The sequence below is a fragment of the Cynocephalus volans genome, chromosome 2, assembly GCF_027409185.1.
Source record: "Cynocephalus volans isolate mCynVol1 chromosome 2, mCynVol1.pri, whole genome shotgun sequence".
NCBI lineage: Eukaryota > Metazoa > Chordata > Mammalia > Dermoptera > Cynocephalidae > Cynocephalus > Cynocephalus volans.
Window position 1 is genome coordinate 187460325 of NC_084461.1, and position 13643 is coordinate 187473967.

Here is a 13643-nt window from a genome sequence, read left to right on the forward strand (position 1 = left end):
CCCCACACCTCCTCGGGCCGCCGCCCCCGCCCCCCCATCCCGTGCCGAGTGCCCTCCCCACTAGCCCGGCCGCGGGCTCGGAGCGCGATCGGCAACAATGTTTACGTTCCGGGGATTATGACGTCGACGCCTCCCCCCCCACAACTGCTGAAAATGGTTTCCTAGGACTTTGCAAACGGATCTGCCTAAGTGTTGGTGCAAAACTTTGTAGATCTCGGCTCTGGCTTGCTTTATTTATTTATTTTTTGGTTTGTTTTCTTTGGTCTTCCCTCCTTCCCCCCTCGGCCAAAATGCAGGGGGCAGGAGTGTTGACAATTAATTGGTGAACTCTCCTAAAAAAATGGAGGCAGAGAAAGACTCTGGAAGAAGATTGGTGTGTAGCTTTTTTTTTTTTTTTTTTCCAAATCTATATCTGGTACATGATAGATCTATTTTTTTTTGGTTGTTTCTTGCTGCCTTTTCTTTCCTTTTCTGTATTTTGCAAGAGGACCGGAAAAAAATATAATAAATTGCATGCAAAAGGAAGCAAGCAGCTTACTCCTCCAGTCCCCTTGTGAGGCTCAGAGTCTGAGACACTTAAGTGGGGAGATGGTAGCGCGGAAAGGCGGGGAGGGGGGCTGAGCGGGCTCGGGGTTCTCCCGGAATCTGGGGGGCTGCGGGGCCGGGCCCCGGGCGGTGGAGGGAGGAGGCAGGGGGATGCGGGGAGTGGTGGGGGAGTCTCCTTAGGAAGTGAGTGTGCGCGCGCGCTTGTGGGGAGATGAGGCAGCTGCTGGTGCGTTTTGGGGTCTCCGATGGGAGCTTTGTGGCGCGCGGGCCGTCTGCCTCTCTCCCTCCCAAGCCCCGATCCTCCTCCCCCCACCTCCTCTTCTTGCACTGGCGGGCGGCCGGCGGGGGCAGCGAGGGTCTCAGCCCTTCCATTTCAGCTTTTCAGCTTCGCCGGTAGCTCGGGGGCGGCTCCAGCCTTAGAAATGCCGCTGGCCCCGGGTTCCGGCTTCCCGGCTCTGCCGCCGCGGCCGCCGGGGCTGCTGTTACCGCCGAGCCCGGCGCTGCAGCGGCTTCTCCCGGGGCCTACATCAGCCCCGCCAGCCCGTGCCCGGAGCCCCCTTCGCGGGTTATATAACCAGGCTCCCGGCCGAGTGGGCAAAACTGAACACATCTCGGAGGTGGGGGGCAAGGGAGAACCCCCCAGATGTCCCTTCCACGGCTTCCCAACATGCTGGAGGGAAGTATCCCGAGTAGGGCGCAACTGGACCCCATGGGTGCGGGCCCCTCGTATCCTGCTTTTTAAAAGCATCTTTGGCATTTGCGCAAAGTTGCTGGGGTTGCAATGGTGGGGTGCAGGGGGCGCGCGGCTCCTGCACCTGTTCGTGCTGGGCACAGGGTGAGAGGCGACCACCAGTCCCCCCCAATAACGTGCCGGGCTTTCTGATTTGGGTCCTCGCAGCGTCCGATTGACCGCCAGAGATACGACGAGAACGAGGACTTGTCGGACGTGGAGGAGATCGTCAGCGTCCGCGGCTTCAGTCTGGAGGAGAAGCTCCGCAGCCAGCTCTACCAGGGGGACTTCGTGCACGCCATGGAGGGCAAAGGTGAGGCGCCCCCTCTCCGGGCCGCCCTCCGTGCAGCGGGCCGAGCGCACGTGGGGAGGGAGCTGCCGGTGGCTGGGTTCGTATTTCGCGCCCGCGTCCCCCATTCCAGGGGATCCGGTGACGAAACGAGGCCGAGCACTGGGGGGGTGGGGTGGGGTGGGGAGGAAGGAGGGCAGGCAGGAAGGGGGGCCGGGCGTGGGCCTAGGCCCGGCCCGCGCCCACCACCAGCCCCTGGGTGGGCAGAGCCAGGGGGCCGGCGGACGGAGGGACCTGGGGACGGACAGGAGGACCGAGGAAGGGCGGGAGCGCCGCGTCCTCCCCCTCCCTGAGCGGGTCGCTCTGCCTGTTGTGCTGCCGCCTGGCAGGAGCGGTGCTCGGGGCAACCTTGGGACATTGGAGTGAGGCCCCCCAGGCCTGAAGCCTCCCATACCCCGTGCTATCTCTGGCCCAGTCAGTTAGGAACTGGTGATGGGGCGCCTCGGGTAATTGGCGTGACGCTCCCTCAGGCCTGGAGTCTGCAGAGCCTTATTCCCCGGTGCCATATTGGAGCAGGGGTTGGGTGTACTGTGGTGCTGGCTTGTGCCCCAACTTAAGCCTGCGGCCTCCAGCGCAGAAGCCTTGACAATTTAAAGCAGGGGTAATGGAGTGACTCACCCTCAGGCTTAAGGTCGAGATCCCCCTTCCCTGGCAGTTGGAAGTGTAGACTTGGGGAACCTCTTTGGGAAACGGGTCTCTTCCCAGTTTAGAGTAGTTGCGGAAGCCTCTGGGTTTTGGAATCCCAAAATTCTTAGCCTGAGACCTTCAGGGACTGAGTTTCTCCCTGGCCTTCCTACTATGAGCAGGGCTTGGGGTGTCCACCAGATGTTGGGGTGATGCTCAGGCTTGGGTCTGAGGCCTCTGGAGCTTTGGCCCACCCTATCCTGCAGCTTGGGGCCCATCGTGGCCCCTGGTTCTGGAACCCAGCATTACTTGTGGGGTTGGGGTTTTGGAGATGCCCTGGCTGACCCAGGCCCTCCTGGGGTCTGTTTTTTCCCTCCAGTTTCCTTTAAGTTACTGTTTCCATCTTGTTTATCCCCCACCCCTCTGGAAAGCCCTTCCATCCCTCAGTGAGTTGATAACCCGGGAAACGCCTCCCTCCTCCAGGTTCTGGTTGAGTGGCTGTGGGGCTAGTCCCAGAAGAGCTGTCCTGGCTTTGCATATTTGAAGTTTCTCTTTTGTGCCCATTGCTGCCGCCTGGGGTGCTGGGGTCTGGTGGTGGCGGGTAGTTGTGGGGGGAGGGAAAAAGAAATATCTTCCAGCCTGCTGGGTCCAAGAGCAGGGTACTAGTCCCAACTGCATTTAAATTTCCTCAGCATAAATGGGATTTTAATTCCTCCCCTTTCTTCCCCCATTTTACCGAGTCATTTGGCAGATCCTACGAGAAAACAATGTGCAAACTCTTCCTAGTCATTTGGGAGGAATTCTCAGCCCAGGATTTCAGAGCTTTTTCTGTCTCATCATTTGAGGAAGTTGAAGCTGACCGTGGTGGGCTTTTGGTGTGTGGGTATGGAGGGTTATTCCAGCATGGGAGCTCTGAAGTGTATCCTTAAATCTGCTGTCTGGGCTCCTTTCAAAGGAGAGGGCCTTAGGGTTTTGCTAGTTAATTCAGATCTGGCCCCAAAACTCGAGGGAGGAGCTGAGAAACAGAAGGAGCCCTTAGCCTGGATTCAAAGTAGAAGCTTCTTAAACTTCTCTTCCTTTAAATCCTTAGGAATCCCCATTCACTGTGAGCCCCTGGGGATCTGAGCTGCTGAGGTCAGGGCTTTCCCCGGCTCTGGGTTTTGTTCTCTCTCTTCTGAGCAAAGTTGCCTTGGCCGCCTCCTCCCCCAGCCCTGGTGAACTCTTTCCCTGCGACAGCGGCTTCCATGGCCTGAGGCCTCTTCTATCTCCCTTCTGACCGGCCAGAGAGGGCTTGTGCCTTTGTGGATTGGTTTAGTTACTTATGGATTTGGGGGACAGGAGGATTTATCTCAGCCTCCCTTACCTCCATATTCAGGGTTGGGTCAGATCCACTGGTTTGGAATTGGGGAAGGAAAGAAATTAGTCTAAGGCCTCCTCCATTCTCCAGGGCTTTGGATAAGGATTTTGGAGTCTTTAGCAGACAAACCCCAGATGGAAAACTACCGTGTCAATTTTCTCTGGGCCCCACTATGCCTGCTTTGCACAGTCTTCACCTGGGTAGCATCCCTCTCGATTATTCAGTTCAAGCAAAGATTGCAATTGCTGCAGCAGAATTTCACTATTAAGACAACAAAGCTGTGCCCAGTTCCCTAGTTATTTTGGCACCAAATACACAGTTTCCAGGGAAACCGGCTTTCTCCCCCTCCCCTTCAGTATGCAGGATATTACAATAAGATTTTCACTGATGCTCAGCTACAACGTGAACCCTCCTCCCAGCCTCCTCTCTGGGGCTTCAGATCCTCCCAGGTGGCACTCATCAATTTTGCAGTCCCTTTACTCTCTGAGCTCAACTCAGGATGCGTTTCTCTGTCTGTCCCTCTTTATCAACCATGGCTGGGGCTCTTTCTGTATGGGGCTCTTTATGAGTCTCTCTTCCCAAACCTGGGCTTAGCCTTGGGCTGTTCATGGACAAGTTTGGACCAGTGGGGCATGCAGAGAATGGCTGAGTAGGCAGAGGAACTGATAGCTGGCATGGCTTCTCCTGGGCTTTGCCTAATCCATTTCACTATCATTTCCCAGGCAGCGCTTGCCATGCAGCTGGTGCATCTAGTGTTCCCCCTGCCCCTTCTTCTGTCATTTTTTTGTCCCCTAACCAGTGAATTATGTTCTTTTGCTCCTTCATGACTTAACCAACTTGTTTTAATTCAAATATCCAAACAGATTTCAACTATGAGTACGTACAGAGAGAAGCTCTCAGGGTTCCCCTGATATTTCGAGAAAAGGATGGACTGGGAATTAAGTAAGTTGCTGAAACAAATCGCTTCTCCCCTGCCTCCCTCCCTAACACAGTTGACAGCTTGGGATGGATTTCTTCCACCCTTTTCCCACCTTTCATCACTGAGAAGGATCTTTTTTCTGATCTGGGAATAGCATCTCCCTGTTCAAGGCCAGACAATGGGGAAAACTCTCCAAAGATTAGCCTTTTTCAGGGAATTTGGGCAGAGAGGACATAGGGTACTTAAGCTTTTGGCTTTTATCCCTGATCCTCCCCTGTTGCATGCAGTGACCTCCTACAGAGAATTGCACCTCTCCTACTTCCCCTACCCCCAAATCAGGAAACTGAGGCAGAGCCTAAGCAGCGAGAGGACTAGCTAGCCTTTAAGTCCAGGCTGAGGGCACCTAGATACACTATGTGGGAAATCGGTCCTTTCTGTGGAGGGTGTGTTTCTAGGGTGCCAGTGGCTCCCTTTCTTCTGTCTGCCCAGCAGCCTGCTTCTGCACCATGTCTGGTTTACATTCTGGTTGAGATGTCAGAGCTTCAGGTTGGGGAGAGATCTAGAGGCAGGCTGGAAGAACAGGTTTCTGCCCCCAGGCAGGGGTAGGGGAGGAGGCTTAGAGTGCCATCCCAGGCTGCCTCCCTCTCCAGCATCTACTGCCAGACTTGCTTAAGAGTGTCATTCCTATGAGTAGGAATTAAACCTTTGGCATCATTGTTAATTAATAGTGAATGTCACCACAGTCAGTGTTACCAGGTTTATTAAATCCCTGTAACTGGCATGATGTGTGTCTTCTGCCCCCCAACCCCAGGACCTAAAGGAGTCCCTGCCACTTTCCAGAAAACTCATTGTGGGGAGTATTTTCTAGAAGGAGAAAGACACGGAGGGCTCCCCACCCTAAAAGAAAACAGCAATTTGGCCCTTAACACTACACTTCAGTCTTCCCTGGAAAAGAGGGATGGATGGAGAGTGGATGTTCCATTCTCTGCTGAGGTTCAGGTTGGATTTGCCTATTAGGGTGGGGAAGGAGCTCAGTGGTTCTGGAGTGACACTCTCTTGAGGCACCAACTGTTTTACCATGTTCACTCTGGGTTATCTCATTTTGAGTTCCCAAACAGAGAGTGGTGGGACCCCTCTTGGAAAAATGGCTTCTTCCCCTAGGGCCCAGGGCATGGTCTAGCTTTATTGTTTCTGGCTTCTCAGCAAATATCTGTGCTCCTCTTTTTCCAGGATGCCCGACCCTGATTTCACAGTCCGAGATGTCAAACTCCTAGTGGGTAAGTTGCTTGCTGTGTGTGGGGCTCAGAGATACTGAAGTGGGGTGGGGGAAAGAAGGGCGGGGAAGAAGCCTTCACCATCTGCCTGTTTAGACTTTTAACTGCCTCTGAAAGGAAAGTTCCCATGGGAGGAGACAGGAGCAGGTGTGAGCTGCAACCGTCTCATTCTGGAGAACAGGTCAAATTGTGAAGTCCTAAGAAGCTGTATCACAGGGCGTTTGCTGGTGCGCAGTTTTATGAGGCTGACTTGGACCCTAGCCTCTAGCTTCAGTGTCAGCAACATAGTCTCAGATCTCTCCTTTATGTTTGTTTGTGGGTTGCTGGGTGAACACTGGGTGCTTTCTGACCCCTAGAAGACTTTCAGGCTTTCGAGTGGAGGGATTATTCCTCTTGTTTCCTCCGGGTTCTAGAAAGGCCTAAGGCCGGGGTTGCCTCTGAGTGCTCAGCAAATGTGTGTTCATTCCCCAGGCACCTGCAGAGGGTGGCTGGACTCTCAACCAGGTAGCAAGTGGCATTTCAGATCTTACAGGAAGTTGTTCAAGAAATCTGTTCTTTTTAGAAAAGCACTTCTTGCCTTTGTGCTGGGCAAGTTCAGAGCTGTGAACATATCAGACAAAGTCCCTGCCCTCCTGGTTGGAGCAACAGGCAATAAAGAAGTAAAGTTTTTAAAACGATATATCTTTTCATAGGGTGATAAACTCTGAAGAAATAAAATGGGGTAATGGGATGGAGCGTGGAGGGGCTGTATTTTAGACAGGGTAGTGAGCCTTTTTGGCGTGGACGGGGTGCATGTGGACAGTGGCCAGACTGATGAGAGTCAGCTGTGGGAAAGAACATTCTAGGTAGAGATATGAGCAAGGGCAAAGGCCAGGAGGTGGGGATAAACTTGGCATATAGAGGAACCGAGTGAGCGAGTGGGTTTATTGTGCTCTGGTTGTGACCTGGCTGCCTGTTCTTACCTAATGAGCCTCATTCTTCTCGTTGTGGAAGCAAGAGGGTTCTAATCAGACAGTCCCAACTGATGTCCTTGCCAGGACGGCAAAGAAAGCAGGAACAGTCCTCCTACCTGCCTTCTGTCTTTTTGGCTTTTCTGTGATATAAAGTGCTTTGTGAGGGTATCACAGGCTCTGACACCGAGGGATGCCTGGACTGAAGTTAGCATACCCGTTTTAGTCTCTGAGCCTGTACACAGGCTTCCGGAAAGTGGTGGCAGGGCACATTTGTCCTAAGTGACAAGTGTAACTCAAGCTGGTCTGAGCACAACAGAAGTCACTGGCTTACGTAATAAGTTCAGGGTGTAACCTTTAGGCACTTCTAGATCTAGGTGCTCCAAAGCCATTTTGACAAGTTGACTGTTTTCTCCTTTCTGCTTCTTTCTTTGGCTTTTTCTTCTTTTTTCCTTCATTCTTAGGCAGGCTTCTCCCCTGAGGCAGGCAAAGAGGAGGAGCTGCAGCTCCAGGCTTCTGTCCTACCAGCTCTGGGTCCTCCTTCCCAGACCCTCAGTCCTTCCATCAGATGGTCTGAATTGGCTCTGATGGGCTTGGCACAACCCTGAGCCAGGCTGCAGCTAGGGCTGACCCCAGCCCAGCAGACCCACGTGGACTGAAAGTGGGGAAAGAGCGGCTCTCCAGGGTTGCTGGGCGACATAAACATGCCCCTAACCTAAATGGGGAGTTCTGCTTCAGAGGGCAGTGTGTGTGGGCCACCAGAGCAACCCTCCTGGTCAGTGTGGGATCTCAGCCTCCGTCTTCCAGCCCCTTGCCCTGGCCCCACGCTCTGTATCTTGGGAGGGGGCTGTTTGAGGACGGGGCTGGTGTGCGCCCAGCTGTTCAGGCTACAATTTGGGCTTCAGACTTTTCTCTAATGTTCTAATATTGTGCTTATTTCTATCAGCAGTCTGTTCCTAGCTCCCAGCCTTTTAAATTTTTTTTCCATTTCTATAACACCATACACTTAAAAAAAACTTTCATGGAAGTATAATATACATATAGAAAAAGTGCTCATGTGGTAACTATGCAGCTCAATTAATTTTAACAAATCAAACACATCACAGCAACCAGCACCCCGGAATCCACCTGGTGTTCTCATTTAGTCACTATCCTTCACTGTTATCCTGACTTCTAATAGTGTGGATGAGTTTTGCCTGTTTTCACACTTTATGTCTGTGGAATCATACTGGATGTCCTTTTTTTTTTTTTTCTTTTCTTGGCAGCTGGCTGGTACAGGTGATCCAAACCCTTGATCTTGGTGTTACAAGGTGGCACTGCAACCAACTAAGCTAACTAGTCAGCCTCTCTTGTTTTTGGCTATGTGTTTAAATAGCTTTGTGTTTATGAGATTCATCCACACTGTTGTGTGTACTTGTAGATTTATTTTCATTGTCATATAGTTTTCCATTGTGCGAATATTTTACAATTTATTGATTCTACCATTGATGGGCATGTTGGTAGCTGCCAGTTTAAGGCTATATGTGGATTGCTGCTATGAACATTCTAGAACATGACTTTTAGTGAACATATGGATGTCTTTCTGTTGGACATATACTTAAGAGTGGAATTGCTTGGGTCACAGATTATGCATATATGTTCAGTTTTATTATTATTATTATTTTAATTATTACTTTTTTTTTTGATGGCTGGCTGGTATGGGGTTCTGAACACCATGCTGTAACTGACTGAGCTACCCGGCCAGTCCCATATATGTTCAGTTTTAGTTATTTCTGTCAAATGGTTGTCCCAAGGGCTTGCCCTGGTTCTAGTGCATCTAGTGTTCCCCCTGCCCCTTCTTCTGTCATTTTTTGCTCTGTATTCTCACCAGTAGTTGGTGTTTTCATTCTTTTCATTTCAGCCATGCTCCTATGCTAGTAGGAATATAGTTGTATCTCATTGTGATTTTAGTTTGCATTTTCTGATGACTAATGAAATTGAGCTCTGTTTAATGGCTATTTGGATATCCTCTTTTGTGAAATGTCTGATTAAGTATTTTCTCTGTTCCTTTGAAGGATTGTCTCTTCTTGAAAGCTATATTAGTCTGTTGGACTGCCATAACAAAGTACCATGCTGGGCTTCAACAACAGAAATTCATTTTCTCGGGCCGAGCCCGTGGCGCACTCGGTAGAGCGCTGCGCTGGGAGCGCGGCGACGCTCCCGCCGCGGGTTCGGATCCTATATAGGAATGACCGGTGCACTCACTGGCTGAGTGCCGGTCACGAAAAAACGACAAAAAAAAAAAAAAAAAAAAAAGAAATTCATTTTCTCAAATTCTGGAGGCCAGAAGTGTGAGACAAAGTTTTGGCAGGATTGGTTTCTTTGTTTTTTTGTTTTTCGGAGTTTTTTTGGCAGCTGGCCAGTAAGGGGAACTGAACCTTTGACCTTGGTGTTATAAGGCTACTCTCTAATCACCTGAGCTAACAGGCCACCCCCTGGGTTGGTTTCTTTGAAGGTCTCTCTCCTTGGCTTATAGTTGACTGTCTTCTCTCTATCTTCACATGGTTTTCCCTCTGTGTGTGTCTGTGTCGTAATCTTCTTATAAGGACACCAGTCATATTGGATGAAGGCCTACCCTGAAGACTTCATTTTCATTTAATTACCTCTTTAAAAGAACGTATCTCCATATACGGTTACATTCTGAGGTACTTGGGGTTAGGACTTCAATATAGGAAATTGGGGAGGGTACAGTTCAGCCATAACATAAAGGGTATATATTCTGGGTATGAGTCTCTTGTTGGATATATATATTCCAAAAATCTTTTGTGGGTTGTCTTTTCACACTCTTACTTAAGAAGGTGCCTTTGGATGACCAGAAGTTCTTAATTTTAGCAGACTATTTAGCTCTGTGTGGTCCATTACTTCTTTTTGTGTCTTGTTTAAGAAATTTTTGCCTACTCCAAGGTCACAAAGATTTTATATGTTTCTCTCAAAAAGCTTTATTGTTTGAACTCTCACATTTAGATCTATAGTTCATCTGGAATTGATTTTTATGTTTGGTGGAAGATAGGGGTCAAGATCCTTTTTTTTTTTCTTCCCCATATGGATATCCAGTTGACCTAGCACCATTATTGAAAAAATACCCTCTCCCCATGGCACTGAAGTGTTGTTTTGTCATAAATCAGGTGACTGCATTTGAGTTGGTCTGTTTCTTGGGTGCTCTAATCTTTTCCATTGATCACTCTGTCTATCCTGAAGCCAGTGCCACACTGACTTAATTAACTTTATAATAGGACTTGCCATAAGATAAAGCCCTTCAGCTTTGTTCTTTTTCTAGATTGCCTCTACTTGTCACCCTTTGCATTTCCATGTGAATTTTAGAATCTACTTGTCAATAATTTTGAAAACTCCTGTTGTGATTTTGATTGGAACCATGATCAATTGGGGAGACTGGCATTTTTATCATATTGGGTTTTCTAATCAGTGAATATGGCATATGGTTTCATTTATTTGTAGTTTTTTTGTGTGTGGTTTTTTTTTTGTAGAAGACTTGCATACCTTATTGGATTTATTTATAGGTATTTGATTTGGGGGGGATTGTTATTTTAAATAAAACAATCATGCCATCTACTAACAATATCAGTTTTATTTTTTCTTTCCAATCTTTCTGCCTTTTATTTTCCTTGTCTTGTTGCACTGGCTGGAACCTCCACCTACAGTATACTTTTAAAAGCTCTTTCATTTCCCTAGTTCCTTTTGATACTTACAAGACCGCCTGAGGCAGAGGGGAAGCGTGTTGTTTCTTCCCCCCAACTTTTTTTTTTTGGTGGCTGGCTGGTATAGGGATCGAACCTTGGACCTTGTTGTTATCAGCACCACACATGCTCTAACCAACTTTTTATTTCGGAAAAATTTAAACCTATAGAAAAATGGCAAGAAAAATGGCATAAACATTTTTGAAGTGACCAGTCCAATTGTCTTGCTGATATCCTCAATTTAGATTTATCTGATTGCTTTCCTGTGATTTGATTCAGGTTACATGTGTTTGGCAGGAAGACTACATACATGATATTGATCTTTCTCAGGTGTATGACATCAGGGGGCACGTACTTACTGTTATTGACCCCATTATTGGAGCCAAAATCTAGTGGGTTGTCCACTACATTTTTCCATTGTACTTTTTGCCATTCATAATTAATATGTAATCTGCAGGCAGGAATGTTGAGACTGTGAATATCCTGTTCCTCAATAATCTTTCACCCAGTGGATTTAAAATCTATTGCTGATTCTTGCTTGAATCAGTTATGATGGTGATTGCCAAGAGTGTTGTTCTTACCTCTGTTTTATGAGGAATTTGAGCCTTGGGGACTTTGGATCCCTTGCTTGCGTCACATAGTGATGCATTCAGAGAATGTGGGCACATAGCTGGGTTTTTCCACCAGACTGATCTGGCACCTAGGGGTGGGGTGGAGTTGCATGGCCCCTGTCTCTCCCCTGTGCCACCTGGGTCTCTATCCCAGATACTTCACTTAAGAAGACGGGTATATTTTTATATCCAGGGGTTAGGAGTTGTGGGAGAATAGAAAGACTGGGAAGAGAGAATTCTAGTTGCTTCTGAAACTACTTTAAGCCTCCTGATAAAAGGTATCCATAAAGTGCTGGGTCCCTGCTCACTGTCCATACTTATGTCATTGAGGGGTGGGATGGCCCATGGCTGTGGGGTCTTGCATATTATTTCTTGATTTGATTTCTCTCTCATGAAGGTTCCATGTCAACTGATGCTTTCTTTGGCCTCTTTTCTTGAAAAATCTTATTGACAAATTACTTCATTCAGTATTCATTTATTTATCCAATTCTAGTAATAATCCCCCACCTTTTATTGAATGTTGACCATATGACTTCATTTGGTCCTCACCAACAATCATATGAATTAGGTGTTATTCACTTTTTCAGGGGTCTGAGGCTCAGAGGGAGCAAACCACACAACTGGCGGTGAAGCCAGGACCTGCACCCAGCTCTGGATGTTTCCAAAGCCTAGGCTTTTGCTTTATAACTTCCTATTCCTCCTCTACTTATACTTGCCCCACGAATTCACTGGGTGTCCACGTTTCTGGCTCTGTGCCAGCTGGTGGGGTTAAGGAGGCTCAGGAGACAGGGCTCTGCCCTTGCTGGGCTATGTTTAGGGGAAAGACTAAGTTCTCACTCATTGGAAGTCGGAGGTGGCCGACTTGTCCCCAGACATTTTTACAGTTGGTTTAAAATTGTAGACTTTTTCAATTTTAAACTTGGGAAAGTTTCTTAGAGTTCTTCTAATCCTGTTTTCCCATTCCACAGAGGGAAAAACTGAGGCCCACAGAGAAATGGCTTTTTTTTTTTTTTGATGGCTAGTCTGTACAGAGAATCAAACCCTTAGACCTTGGTGTTGTAAGACTGTGCTCTAACCAAATGAGAAACAGGTCAGCCCAAGAAATGACTTTTGAGTTGCCCAGGTAGTACATGGCTCATCAGGTTAAGATGTGGGTTTGAATTTCAGTGATTGGGAGAAGATGATGCTTCTAACAGAACCCCAGAGGAAAAGTGACTTGAGCGGTGGGTATAGATGAGTTTGGTTCCGGTTGCATTGAATTTGAGCTCAGAAAAGTAGTCAAGGTTGGACAGGCAGGTGGGGGAGGCATCCAACTGGCAATAGAGGCAGAAATTTAAGAAGAAGGGGCATGAAGTGGAGAAAGCTGAGGATCATGAGCCCCAAGGGAGGAGGGTTTCGTTACATCCTCAGGTATGTTTTCTCTCCACCTACCTCACTGATGTAGTCTGTTTCCCTTCTCCTGGAAAACTAGTGCTTGAAATCAGAATTTTAGGTGTGCTAGGGGCTTAAGGGAACTAGACTTGCTCCTGCAAACTGTTTTTCCTAATGTGAATCACTCTCCTGTGGGGTAGTTCCTTAAAGTATAAATAATAGCATTATCTACTGTTTGCTGAGATCTTATTATGTATGAGCCAGGGACCTGTCCTGTATTATTTTGTCTGATCCACAAACCCTATTTATCACTATGCCCCTTTTATAGATGCAAAACTGAGGCTCAGAATTACTTGTCCACGGTCAAATAGCTAATGTGTGGGACAGCTGAAATTTGTGCCCACGTCTGTCTGACCGTAGAGTTTGTTCTCTAAACTTGTGCGTAGAACTGTGGCGGACTCTCAGCATTTCGTAATCCAGAAGTCTTTGTTGTTGGCTTGGGTATCTTTTCTGATTTTCTTGATTGGGTTTAGCCCAGATTTGTTAGTCTGGATTTGTATCTTCTCAGGCCTGTCTATGAATGTCGGAGTCCTGAGCTTAGGGCACAGGACAGTCCTGGGGATAATTTTAAAAGGTGTAAAGATGAGGATTTAGAAGATATCAGTGCTCAGGGATAACCTGCGGACCCCAGCATCCATGCTCTTTTTTCACATTGAGGAAACTGAGGCCTAGGTCTTGGGAGAGACTTGTCCCAAGTTGCTCAGTGACTCCAGCCTTGGGCCCTCTGCTGTCCTACACCCCTGCACCTTCAGTTATGACAGCATCTTCAAGGGGACCCCTGCTTTTAGGTTTACAAAGTGCTTGCAATAATTGTGTCAGGTCACTAGGGCTGGTCCTATTATCTGCACTTTATAGATGAGGAAACTGAGGCCCAGAGAAGTTCAGGGACATGCCCATGGCCTTGCAGCTAAAAATAGTGGAGTTGAGCGGGATTTTAACCCGTGGATACTCGCAAGGAGTAGACTAAAAAACCAGTCCAGAAACTTGAGGTTGGTAGGGAAGTTTCCAGAACTATGATGTGGAACAGTTCTATGCACTTTCTGAAGAGGCGGGCTCAAGGGGATTTGGGGTCAGCACCTGAGTATGCTTCTTATTAGCCTTCAAGGTGACTTTGAGCA

General features: G+C 48.2%; 1 protein-coding gene across 1 annotated transcript in view; it reads left to right on the forward strand.

The window, feature by feature from the left end:
• The first annotated feature begins 289 nt into the window (after nt 1–289).
• Nucleotides 290–13643, forward strand: part of KDM2B (lysine demethylase 2B) — a 121159-nt gene continuing 107805 nt past the window's right edge. Inside the window, exons 1-4 of the mRNA XM_063085671.1 lie at nt 290–373; nt 1445–1589; nt 4470–4548; nt 5756–5802. Coding sequence (XP_062941741.1) covers nt 341–373; nt 1445–1589; nt 4470–4548; nt 5756–5802 — 304 coding nt within the window. The 5' untranslated portion in view covers nt 290–340. The remainder of the gene's footprint in view (nt 374–1444; nt 1590–4469; nt 4549–5755; nt 5803–13643) is intronic.